We start from the raw sequence: 15,340 nt of genomic DNA, 5'->3' as shown, positions 1-15,340 counted from the left end.
AAAATAGGGTTAATGGTTGGACTTGATGATCCCAAGGGTTGTTTCCCACCTGAACGATTCTGTGATTCTGTGGTTCCAGCCCTCACATCATCTTTGTAACTTCCTTTGGACTTGATCCAACAGGACCATGTTGGAGATGGTAAAATGAAGGTGTTCTTAGTTTCAGGAGGCAGACAAGCATCTGGTCTGGTTTGAATTATTAAAGCAATTGTAAGACATGTAACAGGGGTTCATTAGTTTAGTTCAGTGTAATTAGTCAATGTTGGGATACAACTTATGCTGCTTGCTTATGCTTCTGGAGCTGCACGTTGCAATCTGGTTCCTTTAATTATCGCCGTATCCTGAGGAGCATGTTTCCTATTTTGCTCCCACGGGTGAGATTTGGAGTTATGATGGAGCACTTTTTTCCCTTCTCACAGGATGAGCTGGATGAACTTCGGGCTGAGATGGAAGAAATGCGTGACAGCTATTTAGAAGAAGATGTTTACCAGCTGCAGGAGCTGCGGCGAGAACTGGACCGGGCAAACAAGAACTGCCGCATTCTGCAATATCGTCTCAGGAAAGCGGAACAGAAGAGCTTGAAAGTTGCACAAACAGGCCACGTGGATGGAGAGCTCATTAGGAGCCTGGAACAAGATTTAAAGGTGGGTGAGGGATTCAATATTCACAGTGAACGAGAGCAGACGGGGATTTGGCTGCCTGCAAATGGGAGGGAGGGTGACACATGAAGCAGGCAGTAGTTCTCCAAACGTCAGGAGCAATTTCCTTCCTCGGCAGTGGAGAGCAAATATGCAGCTTATCATCATAAAAAGATGTGTTTAGTGAGTAAAAAAAAACATGTGCTTGGATTCACAATGAAAGAGATGCAGTCAAGTTACATTTGTGCGTTGGAAAGATTTAAAGAGGTTTGTTTTATTTGGTTTACTGAAAACCTTAGCTCTGCAAAACTATAGGCAAAATCTGATATACTTTCCCCAATTCATCCTGTTTCCTTCCTTTTCTCTTCTTGCTTATGCCAAAAAACCTAGTCAAAGTGGCATTTTGTAGTGCCTAAGGAGTTACTCATAATGGGAACAGACTGCTCTAGTATTTCAGATAGAGGATGAAAATGCTAGTCCCATAAAACACCCAAATTCCTGTAAAAAACTGCACGCATACTGAAACAGTTTTCATATTTCTCAGAAACAGTTCTGTCAAAGCTAAGCCTTGTATAGGCACGATGCTTATCTAGCTGTAGGTCTCTCCTAATATTGCTGTCTGGTAGCTGTTTTGAAAATACGTTCTGTAATTCTACTTATCAGTAGAATCCTGAAGCATTTTATACTAAAACAAACAAAACCCCCCAAAACCCCAAACAAACAAACAAAAAAACCTAAAACCAAAACCAACCAAACAAAAAACTTTCTGAAACTGGAATGATTGGTTCCCAGTGTGAACGTGACAGTGATGCATTGAGTCATTAAACTCTGAAATGTCAGACCTAATTTTCTCTTTTATGACAGAACAGAATCATAGAGTGGTCCAGGCTGGAAGGGACCTCCAAAGGTCATCCAGTCTGACCTCCCCACAGTCAGCAGGAATATCCTCAACTAGATCAGGTTGCCCAGAGCCTTGTTGAGCCTCGCCTTGAATATCTCTGGGGAAGGAGCCGCAACCACCTTCCTGGGCAACCTGTTCCAGGCTGCTATTAGGTCTCCTGTGAACCTCCTCTTCTCCAAGCTGAACAATCCCAGCTGCCTCAGCCTGTCCTTGTAGCAGAGGTTCTCAAACCCCTGATCATTTTTGTGTCCCTCCTCTGGACCCTCCCCATCACGTCCATGTCCTTCCTATATTGAGGACTCCAGACCTGTACACAGTATTCCAGGTGAGGTATCACCAGACCAGAGTAAAGTGGCAGAATCACCTCTCTGGATCTGCTGGCAACGCACCTTTTGATGCAGCCCAGGATGTGATTGGCCTTCTGGGCTGCAAGTGCACAGTGTTAGCTCATGTCCAGCTTCTCATCCATCAGCACCCCCAAATCCTTTTCCACATACAAATGACGATCTTATCATACTGGAAATGGTACTGTTCTCAGTAAAAATCTGGTACATAGATTCAAGTGAAAGAGATATTGAAGTGTTTGTTTGCTTTGTTTTTGCTGACTTTCTGTAATTCAGCAATTCATATTTTTTGCCTGATGAATCACCTTTCCAAATGGGTTTGGAGTAGCAGTTTTTTCTTGTTAGGATGGACTCAGGCAACCTAAGCTAACATCTATTTCTGTGCTTTCATATCACTCTTGCCCTGTTGTGATTGCTGCTAGAGCAGCAGATTTCAGAGGATGAGACTGCTGTATGGATGTGGCTTTGATCGATAACCTGTCAACTTTGCAAGACAATTCCTCATCTTTTGTTTTATGGATGTGATATGCTGGGGCTTTGATGTGTGGGTTTGGTATCTACTTGTTTCATAAACTCACAGAACCACTGTGTTTGGAAAAGATCTTTAAGATCACCAAGTCCAAGCATTACCATTTCCTCCTGCTGTTCTTGACATCGTCTTAGCATTATGTAGAGAGAGCTGGAGACAGGTAATCAAATAGATTTTCATCTTGGATTTCTTTATTAGAAATTAATATTCGTTTTGGTACTTGGAAGGCTTGGAGTATTTCATCAACAGTCTTATAATTGAATTAAAAATCTCTTGGCTGTCTGGGGTTGTAATATGCTTCCTGCTCTAGGAGATAATTCTGTAGCTGTTTCTTCTCATAGATCCTCTTCATGCATTTGTGCCCTTCTCATCAGGTAGCCAAAGATGTTTCTGTCAGACTGCACCATGAGCTGGAGAGTGTGGAGGAGAAGCGTGTTAAAGCAGAAGATGAAAACGAAGTCCTGCGGCAGCAAATCATCGAGGTGGAAGTATCCAAGCAGACGCTGCAAAATGAGCTGGACAAGTTAAAAGAGGTAAGCAATCATCAGGAAAGCCATGCTGAGCAGTATTGCTGGGGGAGAGGGGCAATTTGATACACAAGCATCTTGGACTAACTCCTACATGAAATGCCTGCTGATATTGCTTGCACAGTTGCCCAAGAGGTCTCCTCGCCTTTGTTGTGTGTCCCAAACGAGTTGGTAATTTAGAAACAATAGAGGCAGGCAGTGGAACAATACTGGGGCTTGTGTCCAGGGCTTCTCACAGGGCTTCTGTCCCATTTCAAACTGGCTCCTCAAAGTCTGTCTTTCTACTGGAGCAAAACTACCTTTGATTTGACTCCAGCTAGCTGTGTCTCTCCACAGACCAGGACTTCCCCCTACTTGAGAGTCAAATGAGGTGTGCGTGACTTGTCTGAGAGGGCTCTTCAGATAGGCAAGCCGCCGCTGTGGCTGGTGCTGCTCAGTGGGGACAGTGGGAGCCACCAGCATGAGTGAGGCAGCAGGAATGTGCTTTGCAATGTATAAATAACATTGTACCTCAGGTGCAGCAATGCTGTTGAGGAGAGGGATCGTTTCAACTGGAGCTGACACATGGTCACACTAGGTGATGTGATTCAGATCCTTGGAAGCGAGCAAGCTGAGGAGCAGGGGACAGTAAAATCCAAGCAGTGAGCACTGCTCTTTGCTCACTGCACATCCCGAGCTGCAGCAGGATTTCTGTTCTCTTACCAGTACAGCAGATTGGCAGCTTGCAGGCTCTGCTCTGTTTTAAACCAGATTGAGTGAGATAGAGCATTTAAACATAATGAGGTAAGGCATTTATCCTCTGAGCCCTAGTCAGATTTAGAGAGCTGCTGCAATTATGTGTTATTTTAATCTCTCAAACATTGCTTGCAAGTCAACTGGTACAAAGCCTGACTCAGTTTTATAAGGACAAGCCCTATTTAATTCCTCTGTGCTTTTGGGTTATGAAGAGTCCAGTGCAAGACTTTTGGAGCATTTTATACCTAAGAGATGATCAGTATCAGTGTTACTTAGATAACGTAGGAGCCTGACACAAAAGATAAAGTCTACATGATGTTTTAGCTGTTGTCCTGCTGAGTGCTATTTGTTAATGTTGTGCTTGATGGACGTGGTACCATGTTTCAGGTCTGCAGCCTATATACCATACAAAAATAGCATGTCATCCACAGTGCCAAATGTATTGCTTGATGTTAATTAACACCCATGTCCACTAGATACTGCTTGATGGTCTTTGAGATTAAACAGTTTGAGAAGCCAAACAGTGGGTGAGCATTGAGAAAGAAACTGGTCCAGAAGTGCTAACCCTAACCAGGCTGAATTTAGCCTGCTTCCCCAAAAGGGTTGTTTCTTCCCCCAAAGGGTTGTTTCTTCCCCAAGAGGGGTGGTTGTCAAGCCTTGGAACAAGCTACCCAGGGAAGTGATGTACTCCACATCCCTGAAGTTATTTGAAAGTTGTGTAGATGTAGTGCTGAGGGACATGGTTTAGTGGTGACCTGGCAATGCTGGGTTGTTAATAGTTGGACTCAGTGATCTTAAAGGTCTTTTTCCACCTAAATGTTTCTGTGTTTCTTAGGTTGCTGCAGCCTCACAGAGCAGGGAAGCACAACTGACTCTCCTGTCTCTGTTGTGTTGCAAGTCATAACAAACCCTCATTTTGGAAGCAGACTTTACCCCATAAGAGGCAAAGGCTGGAAGGGAGCTAGGGAAAAAGGGGGAGATGACGGGTGGAATGCTGATCTGGAGGCACAGCAGAGTGTAAGATGTAACACAAGAAGTTGTGGTAGCAGTAGTAGAGGTAATCTGCTTTTCCATAGCATGAGTGGCGTTTTCTCTGGGAGTCAGAATTTCATAAGATCACAGTAGATGATAAGATGAAGATTTGTCTTTGGCAGGTCACACAAGGACAGATGAGCCAAAAGTTGCAGAAACCCAGTGCCATACACACCAGATAAGTCTGTTTGCAACACTGTTGACATTGCTGAAAAAAAAATAGTAAAATAAAAAATATTCTTGCCTCAAGAGGTGTTCAGATAACTACCAGAAGCAGTTCCTCTTTAGGAACATTCAATGCACACATAGCTCTCAAGGAATGCATTATGGGCATGCCAGTGGGAAAACTAGTTCTCTAGATATCAGGAGACAAGTGACCCAAAGGCCATGTAGCTTTCTCCCAATCCACTCTGTGCATCCTGTCTATCTGAAGGTTGACACTTAGAAGGAACGTCTTTCCCATCCGGTCCTGGAGCGTTGCCCGAGACCCAGTTAGGCAGTGGTAGCTCTCTGAAGTAGCTCACTGTCACCATATGCTCGTGTTCTGTAATATCCTGGGCTATTCTCAGCCCTTTTCCTCCATCATCTGATCAACAACAAGGTTTTCTCACATCCACATTCATGTTTATTGCTTAATTCAGTGCTGTATTCTGCTTTCTCTTGCCATACAATTCCCCGGGGTCCCTGCAGTGGATGGCATCTGTGTTGATTACCTTTAATGTATTTTGAATGCTGAAATGTCTTTAGGACTCCTTTCTTAAAGCCACCTTCCTTTTAAAATCATAATCTTTGGATGAATTCCTAGCATTCACCAGTGCTGTTATGTATTCTTTCACCTATTTCCATCTCCTGTGATACTTTCAACAGGAATTTTCTGGTGTGAAATACATACAGAGTTGCTGTGTCTAAATTAAATTCTAATTTCCTTAAAAAAAAAAATAATTGCACTTTTAACTGGGAAATTAATTTTGGTCTCCTCCTGCTCATTTAATTTGATGTTTGATGTTGTTGTATTAAGTAGGTGTGAGATAGGCTCTCGGTTTTTTTGTCACTGAATATCATTGCTCGATGTGTTTCAGCTTTGCAAATAAAAGTAAAGTTAAAACAGAGAGGAAGAGTGACGAGAAGTCACTTGCCTTCTACTTCACAATGTTCTTATCTCCTCATCTACTACTGTGTCATAGCCCATGTATTTCCCTCCTCAGGCCCAGATGCTTCTGGATTCCTGCTTCACGACATGAATCATAGTCACACATAGAAAGTGTTTTGAAAGGGGCTTTTAAAGTGAACAGGGACATCTGCAAATAGATCAGGTTGCTCAGAAGCCCATCCAATCTGAACCTGGAGTAGTTTCAGGAATGGGGCATCTACCACCTCTCTGGGCAACTTGGGCCAGTCTCTCACCACCCTCAGAGTAAAAATATCTTCCTTCTCTCTAGTCTAAATCTCCCTCTTTTAGTTTAAAACCATAACCCCTTGTCGGCTCACAACAGACCCTGCTGAGAAGATTGTCCCCAGTCTCACTTAAGTACTGAAAGATCACAATAAAGTCTCCCTGGAGCCTGCTCCAGGCTGAACAACCCCAATTCTCTCAGCCTGTCCTCACAATAGAAATGCTCCAGCCCTCAGATCATTTTGTGGCCTCCTCTGGACCAGCTCCAACCTCTTCATGTTTTTCCTGTGCTGATGCTGTCATGATTTCAGAAGCTTTTGCATAAACTATCAAAACCACATCTAGACTCTCTTTTTTGTTCTGGTATCTCCCAGATACTCCCCATCACCAAAACACTCTGGTTTTCACTGATTGTTTCAATAAGGAGCTCTCAGATCATTGCTGAATCACTTAAAGGTTTTTGTGATGATGCCACCTCTTTCCCTTCCCCCCCCCCTTTTTCATAAACATGCTTCAACCCTCCAGCTTTTGGGAACATTTCCTGTAGCTGTGTTTTGAGCTAAGAAATGCATTGGTAAGGATTTTTAACCAATGCTTGTGGATTTTATCCAATTCTTCCAGTTAGACACCATTCTTCTCTGAACAACTTCATCAGAACCCTGACGTTCAGTCCTCTTAGCCTAAAGGTAATATAGTGCTTTTCTTTCCCATAATACTTCTTTCTCTTTTTTTTTCTCTCTCTCTCTTTTTTTTTTTCACTATTTGACTTGTTTATTACTGTGCAGGTTCATCACCCCACTATTTTTGCCTGAGATACTTCCACTGATTCTTTTGGAGCCAGCAATGTGCTCTTGTGATCAAGGAGGCCAATGGTCTCTTGGGGTGCATTAAAAAGTCTGTGGCCAGCAGGTTGAGGGAAGTTCTCCTGCCTCTTTTAGTGAGGCCACATCTGGATTGCTGATTCCATCTCTAGGCTCCCCAGATCAAGAATAAGTTATGGAGAGAATCCAGTGGAGGCTACATGGATGCTGAGGAGACTGGAGCATCTGTGTGAGAAGGAAAGGCTGAGACACCTGGGGTTGTTCAACCTGGAGAAGAGCAGACTGAGAGTGGATCTTATCAGTGCTGATCAATATCTAAAGGGTGGGCTGCAAGTGGATGGGGCCTGACCCTTTTTAGTGGTGCCCAGCGACAGGACAAGGCACAAACTGGAACCCAGAAAGTTTCATCTGAACACGTGGAAAAAAACTCCCTCACTTTGAGAGTGACCAAGCACTTGAAGGAGGCTTCCCTGAGAGGTTGTGGAGTCTCCTTCTCTGGAGAGATTCCAAACCTACCTAGACATTGAGATCTTAGGCAACCTGCTGTGGTTGACACTGCTTTAGGAGGAGGGTTGGACTAAGGTGATCTCTAGAAGTCCTTTTGAGTCCCTACCATGCTGGGATTCTGTGATACTTATTTCACCAGGTGGTAATGTTTTCTCTCTAATATTTTATTAACTGTACTGACCATACCAAGTTCTTTCTCCTTCAGTTCAGCTGCTGCAGCATTGAGCATCACTATTTTTTTTCCACAGCTGAATTCACCTACTTTTTCTTTTTTTCTCTTTTTTTTTCCCTACTGCCTATTTTTTGTGGCGTTCTCCATCAGAGCTTCAGAGTTTTCCTACTGCTGTGAACACTTCTTTGTCACATACCCTTGCAAAACTATGATGTCTCTAAGAACTGGCCCTTCTAGGAATTTGCTAGGATTTTTGGTGACTTACCAAAGCTGCTGCTTCCATACAGATTAAGAGGCAGAGACAATGCATGCTCACAAATTTGCTAAGTACACATATCGCTGCCAAGCCTTATTTGCTTTTTTTGCCTCTTGTTGTCTAGGTTATTAATGTCACCATTTGAGTCAATAGGCTGCTAGGAGAGAAAAAATTGTGCCATTACTAGCAGATTAGTTCAGCAACATCCCTGCAACTGTAATTTTCCCCTTCCTGATATCCTAATTCAGCTCATGAAAAGCACTGATATATATTATTTAATTTGGTGAACCAACAGCATTCAGAAAAGTCTTTCCCTGTTTCCTTTGCTTACAACAATGCCAAACCTTTACTACTTATCTCCTGAGCATCTACCACCCAGATCTTTTCTCAAAGGTTTGATGGCAGCAAGTGGATTTTCTTTAAGATCAAAACACCTTTAACCCAACATCCTACCCATCTCAAATGGCATTTCCTTGGAGCCACCAGGGTATCTTTAGGGAACATCTTTCTTATATTTTCTCAGCAAAGATGCTTCACAACTAGATGATCTGTCATTAGTGTGAGTTGAAACAACTACAAAATCATGGCTTGGCAAGTGTTGAGCGCCTTTGTCATAGAATGATTTGGTTTGGAAGTGATCTTTAAGGGTCTTTTAGTAAAACCTCTCCACAGTAAGCAGGGATATCTTCAATTAGATCAGGTTGCTCACAGCCCTGTCCAACTTGACCTGGAATGGTTCCAGGGATGGGGTTTCTGTCCTTGGGCAACCTGTGCCAGTGTTTCACTACCCTTGGTGGAAAAAAATTCATTCCTTCTCTCCAGTCTGAATCTAACCTCTTTTAGTTCAAAACCATCACCCCTTGTCCTGCCACAAGAGGTCCTGCTAAAAAGATTGTTCCCATCTTGTTTATAGGCCCCCTTTAAGAAGTGGAAGTCCACAAGGTCTGTCTGGAGACTTCTCTTTTCCAGGATGAACAACCCCAACTCTCTGAGCCTGTCCTCACAGCCCTCACATGATTGTTGTGGCCTTCTCTGGACCTGCTCCAGCCTGCAGCTTCTAAACATATATTTTCGTATTCTTTGTCTGGGTTTGGCGTAGTGAGCCAGAGACGAGAAAGAGGCAGGACCATGGCAGCAGGGACACTGCTGGGGAATGGTGGCCCTGCCCAGATGGACAAAGAGAGGGGAGGATTAAGGTCGGGGATAGCAGCTGCTGGAAGATTTGATGTGAGTGCTCTGAAATGGTTTAGCAAGAAATGAATGAGGATTGTGTAACTGGGAAGAAAGGGGCATTATTGTGTGTGGAAGGGCTGCACCCAGCAGGTGACAAGTCTCCCTTTATAGAGCCACTGAAAGCAGAAGGACTGCAGGGGGATGAGCCAGAGGCGTTGCTTTCTCTCTCCAAGGTTCTTCGACGTAGCAACAACTTCCCCTGTGACACTGAAGTTTTCTTGGGCAGTTCCTAACTTCAGTTGCAATTATTTGTGCTTCAAACCCTCTGGATCATTGGGACTGTTAGAGGCATGAGTGCAGTTCTCCACTCGGGAAATCTCTTCCAGTTGCTGGAGAACCATGGCTGCATCTCACGTTCAGTGGTGTTTGCACAAAGAAAGGCAGAGGAGGAAGACATGCAATTGTGTTTGCATTCATTTCAGCATGAGAAGAGACAAGTGCAAGTCCACTGGGTGTTAGTAATGTCTCCAACACATCTCTCTAGGCTACAGACTGAGATGAAAACCAGTACATAAATGGGATTTCATGAGAAAGCAGCTCCACAAAGAAGGACCAGGACGTCCTGCTGGACGAGTTGAATGTGAGCCAGCAACGTGCTCTTGTGACCAAGGAGGCCAGTGGTCTCCTGGGGTACATTAAAAAGTGTGTGGCCAGCAGGTTGAGGGAAGCTCTTCTACTTCTTTTAGTGAGGCCACATCTGGAGTACTGGGTCCAGTTCTGGGCTTCCCCAAGTTCAGGAGAGACAAGGAACTACTGGAAAGAATCAAGCAGGGGCTATAACAATGGAGCATCTTTGTGAGGAGGAAAGGCTGAGACAACTGGGGCAAATTAGCCTGTTGAAGAGCAGACTGAAATGGGGATCTTACTAATGCTGATCAATATCTAAAGGGTGGGGGGCCAGACTCTTTTCAGTGGTGCCCAGTAATAGGCCAAGGGACAACAGACACAAACTGGAACCCAGGAGTTTCCATCTGACCATGTGGAAAGACCTATTTGCTGTGAAGATGCTGGAGCCCTGAACAGGATGCCCAGAGAGCTTGTGGAGTCTCCTTTTCTAGAGAGATTCCACACCCAACTGGACATTGTGATTCTGGGCAATCTGCTATGTGTGACCCTGCTTTAGCAGGGGGTTTGGACTAGTTGATCCCCAGAGGTGCAATCTTCCAGCACCCACCATGCTGGGATTATGTAAAATGGAGCATAATACATGCAGTGGGTGTGAAGCATGATTGGAAATCACTTTTCCCTCTTTTCTCTCTGATACAAATGCATAGATATAGAGTAAAGCAATACACAAGTGGTGAAGGAATTATTCTTGGTGAAACCACATGTTTGTAGAAAATATTGCCCATGCGTACATGAGTTAGGACTTCCTACATGGTAGTTAAGGTGGCAGATGATGTTCTTCAGCCTTTTCTCAAATGGAATTTACTGGGCTGAAAGAGGGCTATGCTGTGAAAAGCATTTGATTGTTTTGTAATATATGACTTCTCTTAGTTACCGAAGAGCTTAAATTATGTGAATTTGCTGAGAAACAAAGCAAAGAGAAGACTTACAAGCTATAGATTCAAATAACATTTAAAGGGCTAAGTGAGATGTCCATGTTGGGTCTGCAACCCTACTTAGAAGTTGTTGCTTGTGACAATTACAAGTCAGGAAGTCTCGTGCAATAATCATGACTAAAACCATTAACTGCATGAAAGCTTTACTGCAGCACCATTTTGTCTCCAGTAGCTTTTTTTCCTTCTGATAAATAATGAATTGGTACCTAAACCACAGTGAATGATTTCATTATGCCATTTCAGGAGCTGTATTGACAGTGAAGTGGTCTGCTCAGTGTGGAGACCAACAAAGAGGGTGGAGGGAAGGTGTGGAAATGGATCTGCCTTAAATCAAAACTATAGAATCATAGAATGCTTTGGGTTGGAAGGAATCTTTAGAGATCATCTAGTCCAACCCCTAAACCCTCCAAAATGTTCCTGGAGTATTGTGTCCAGCTCTGGTGCCCTCAACACAAGAAGGACAAGGACCTGATGGAGCAAATCCATCCTTGCCAGCAATCATCTGGCACTGCTTCCAGGTCCTGTTACAATGTTTGATGGGATGGGTTTTAAGAGAAAGTAACAGAGACTCTGCTGCTCAGATCCAGAGTTTTTTAACATTCTATTGCTCAGCCTGAACTGAGCCTCTTATCCCAGGCATGGGCTTCCTCTGAAGTCACTTCCTTCATGGCCTCACTCCTCAATACTAAGCTTTCTATATGGAGAAATCTTGCTTAAGTGATGGTCTTTGCGGCAGGAACAACGACCTCCCCTAGCTGCATGATTGTCTAGGTACCAGTTAGTTATAAAGCAAGTGTAGGGTCCAGCACCTAGAGAGGAATAGTTCCCTGCACCAGTACAGGTGAGGGGCTGATCTGCTGGAAAGCACCTCCACAAAGGAGGACCAGGGAGTCTTAGTGGAAAACAAGTTCACCATAAACCAGCAATGTGCTCTTGTGGCCAAGAAGGCCAATGACATCCTGTGGTGCATTAAGGAGGCTGTGGACACCAGGTCAAGGCAGGTTCTCCTCCCTCTGTCCTCTGCCCTAGTGAGGCCACATCTAGAGTATTTTTCTGGAGCCCCAGTTCTGGGCTCCCCGGTTCAAGAGGGACAAGGAACTCCTGAAGAGAGTCCAACAGAGGCTATGATGGTGCTGAGGAGACTGAGGCATCTCTGTGAGGACAAAAGGCTGAGAGACCTGGGGCTGTTTAGCCTGGAAAAGAGCAGACTGAGAGGATATCTTCTCAGTGCTGATCAATAACTAAAGGGTGGGGGCAAGTGGATGGAGCCAGACCCTTTTCAGTGGTGCCCAGTGATAGGACAGTGAGCACAAACTAGAACACAGAAAATTCCACCTAAACAAAATGAAGAACTTCTTTTCTGTGAGGGTGCTGGAGCCCTGGAACAGGCTTCCCAGAGAGGTTGTGGATTCTCCTCTGGAGAGATTCCAAACCTACCTGGACATTGTGATTGTGGGGCAACCTGCTGTGGTGACCCTGCTTTAGCAGGGAAGCTTGGCTAGGTGATTCCCAGTAGCCCCTTCCAACTTCTACCATGTTTGGATTCTGTGATTCTGTGAATTGAAATGCTCCCTTAGTTGTGTATTTTTCTTACTGTGTATCAGAACCCTTTCAGTAGCTAAAAGGCTATTGCTCTTTCAATAACAGAGGCTGGCATGGAGATAACCTCCATGAAGCTCAAGTTGTCTATCAGTCTTCCCATCCTCCACGCAGTTGCCAGAAATAACCCTGCTGTTGGTCACATGGGCTTCGGCAGTGACAGTGCAAACAAACTGTAGCCTCTGTGACATCTGTATAAAACTCTCCTGGGGAAAAATCCAGGCTTATTTTTCATGCCTTCCCTTAACCTATCCACACCATCATTAAAAGTTTTCTTCAGCAAAACCCTGTTAAAAATTGGCAGCAAATCCTTCAAGTGTTGTTGGGGGTAGAGGGAGGGGGTGGGGAGGAATTAGGGCATGCTGTTTATGTTCTAAGTCACATTTCAATTGGGGCAGAAGTCCTCGATGGAGACAGTACCCTTTGCTTTCCTTGCCAAGATGTGGGCAAGACTTTGTGCCAGGGCAAGCAAATTTTGGCAGCATGCTGCTCTTCTGTGAGCAGAAGCTTGGATTAAAAGCTGAAATATCCACAGTCAAGTGTACACTGAAGTTAATTGGGAATATTCCTCATCTTTCCTCTCTCTGGTGAAATTCAAGTATTCACCACCTGGCAACTGTTCATATGGAAGTGTCACATGGTGTTTGTGGGAGAGATGGGTACCCAGCACTCCTGGTTTGAGCTAGACCAGAACTAATTCTGTTCAGTATTTGGACTTCTAAGCTCGGTTTCTGCTTTCTGAAGTTCAGGGAGGGTTTGCACAGCCAGGGGCTGCTTCTAGCAGTGAGAGCACTGGTGGAGAGTGCCAGGGGCTGGGCTGCAGAAAGGCTCTGGCTTCGACTTGCTCCTGTGCAGACCAAGGGCACTGCCACATCTTCTGCCCCACCTTGGGGAATAGGAAGTCAGAGGAGACACCTGCAGGGAGGGGAGTGAACAGGAAAGATGACCCTCAACTGACCAGTGAGGGATTCCATCCCATGGATGTCATACTTAATATAAAGCTGAGGGATCACCAGGGTCAAGCCTCTTCTTCAATGGCTGGTATCCAAGAACTCTGTTCTGTCTTTGATTCCAATCCACATGTTCCAGAATCCAGCTCCTGAATCCAATTCCCATCTGCTGCCTAGTCCACTCTGGGAAGGCAGAGTGGTTCATAAAAAGCATGTGTCACCCATCTGGTGGCCAGCCAGCCCTACCCCTTGATATCAGAGCATTCCCCTTTCAGAGATGCCTATAAAATGTCTGAAAAATATCAGAGCTTTCCCTCCCCGGACTTGGGGGAGCCAATACAGCTCCTAAAATGGATCTGGCTTCGAGTCTGTTAGGGAGCTCCAGCTGAAGGGAAAAGAGGGCTATGAACCTGTGAAGAAGGACCTTTCATTTGGCAGTCAGTGCAAGGCTGGTGCCGCCAGTCCTGTGGGGCTCAGCTTTCCTGCCACGCTTTGGCTGGCTCCCAGTGAGCAGACACCAAATGTTGTCATCTCACATCGCTGGTAATGTCATCCCCAGCATCTGGAGCTCTGGGGAGCAGGGTGGAAAAGAGGAAGAGGCAGTCTGTCAGGGTAAGAAAGAGGAGCATGGTGAGATGTGGAGTTTCTTACTGAATTTCCTGGGTTGCAAGTGTTTTGGTTTGGTTTGGTTTGATTTTGTTGTTTTGTTTTGTTGGGATGATGCTCCATGTAGGAATATGCATCACATCAGGGTACTGGTACCTCCAAAGATGGCACTGCCCAGAAATGCTTAGGCAGGTGAAAAAAAATCAGAGCTATTGATTTTTGTCCTCCTTTGAATGGGTTGATTATTTCTCTTCTCAAATTAATTATTGAGGCTTGCTTCTCTAGCTCTATTTTAAAAGGGGAAGGTAGCTTATTGCACAGGTAACTTACAAATTATTGACATCACACTTCTTGAGCTGTCAGAGGATGAAGGAAAGGGACAGTTCTGACCATCTTGGCAAGTTTTGTGTTGCCACATGTTTCAGCATTGTGCTTTCTCCCATCCCTACACCTGGCACCATGCTGGTAAGCCTGGCTCTGCTGCTCAAAGCCTTACTGTCAGGCAGCACAGCCTGGTGGTGCATCACATGTCACCTGGATCTGTCAAGAAGTTCTCTTGGAATGCCAAAATGGAGTTGTTGTTGGAAGTAGGTCAGGAAAAGGCTTTAAGTGGCAAAGGTGTGGAACTGAATCACAGAATCACAGAATGGTAGGTGTTGGAAGGGACCCATGAAGATCATCTAGTCCAACTCCCCTGCTAAGGGAAGCTCAGCTAGAACTGAGCAATCAGGAGTCTTCACGCAACCTCTAATCATCACATTTTCCTGCTTTCTGTAAATAACCTCTTTCCTTTGTGCTACAGATGGGAATGTTTTCACCCATCTCACCAACCCAATTTATGCCAGAGTTGTTGGCATGTGCAGGACTTCAGCCCCTTTCTCATCCCTATAGGAGTGATCCCCACACCCCATGGATCCCCATGGGTTTTGCCAGCTGTTATATCACCAGAGAGCTCACTGCAAAGCTAGCATGGTTTTCCACCCTATTCCTATACTCAGCCTGCTGAGAAATTCCTGGGAAGGAGACAGAGTCTGTTCTGTGGGAGGAGGCACATTGAAATCTTTGCCTGATTTGGGTATGTGTTTGTGCCTTGTTGTGAGAGAGCCTGAAGTTTCTTTGAGTACCCATAATGGTGGTTCATTTCTGATGCTATCAGCCTCTAATGGTACCTTACCTCTGAGTTCTGTGTTTCCTTTTCTTTCTACTGTGTATTTTGTTCCAAGATGAAAGCTTGAACCCAAATGAATACAAGAATTGCAAGATTTTCTTACCTGAATGTGAAAATTTTAGGTCTTGCTCCAGTGGAGCTGAGGAGAGTAAATTGTGTTGATATTTAGGGACATCACCATAATGTGTACGTGGGCAGAAGGAGCACAATGATCCATCTGAGATTGCCAGATGTACATATTGGTCTATTTAAGGCCTCTTTCTCAGGGATTGCTCCAAAATAGTTACAGTCCAACCTCTTCTTCAGCATGCTCTTGCTGCAGTCAGCTGTGCCAGGAGAAACTGGGTCTTGTGCAGAGATTGGTGAA

General features: G+C 44.7%; 1 protein-coding gene across 1 annotated transcript in view; it reads left to right on the top strand.

The window, feature by feature from the left end:
* The first annotated feature begins 431 nt into the window (after positions 1 to 431).
* MTCL1 (microtubule crosslinking factor 1) overlaps positions 432 to 15,340 on the top strand; it is a 100,611-nt gene continuing 85,702 nt past the window's right edge. Inside the window, exons 1-2 of the mRNA XM_054381607.1 lie at positions 432 to 644; positions 2,787 to 2,945. Of these exons, the coding sequence (XP_054237582.1) occupies positions 447 to 644; positions 2,787 to 2,945 (357 nt within the window). The 5' untranslated portion in view covers positions 432 to 446. The remainder of the gene's footprint in view (positions 645 to 2,786; positions 2,946 to 15,340) is intronic.

Source organism: Indicator indicator, chromosome 6 (genome assembly GCF_027791375.1).
Source record: "Indicator indicator isolate 239-I01 chromosome 6, UM_Iind_1.1, whole genome shotgun sequence".
Classification (NCBI taxonomy): Eukaryota; Metazoa; Chordata; class Aves; order Piciformes; family Indicatoridae; genus Indicator; species Indicator indicator.
The sequence above is the reverse complement of the archived record's forward strand: the minus strand, read 5'-3'. Positions and strand labels throughout refer to the sequence as shown.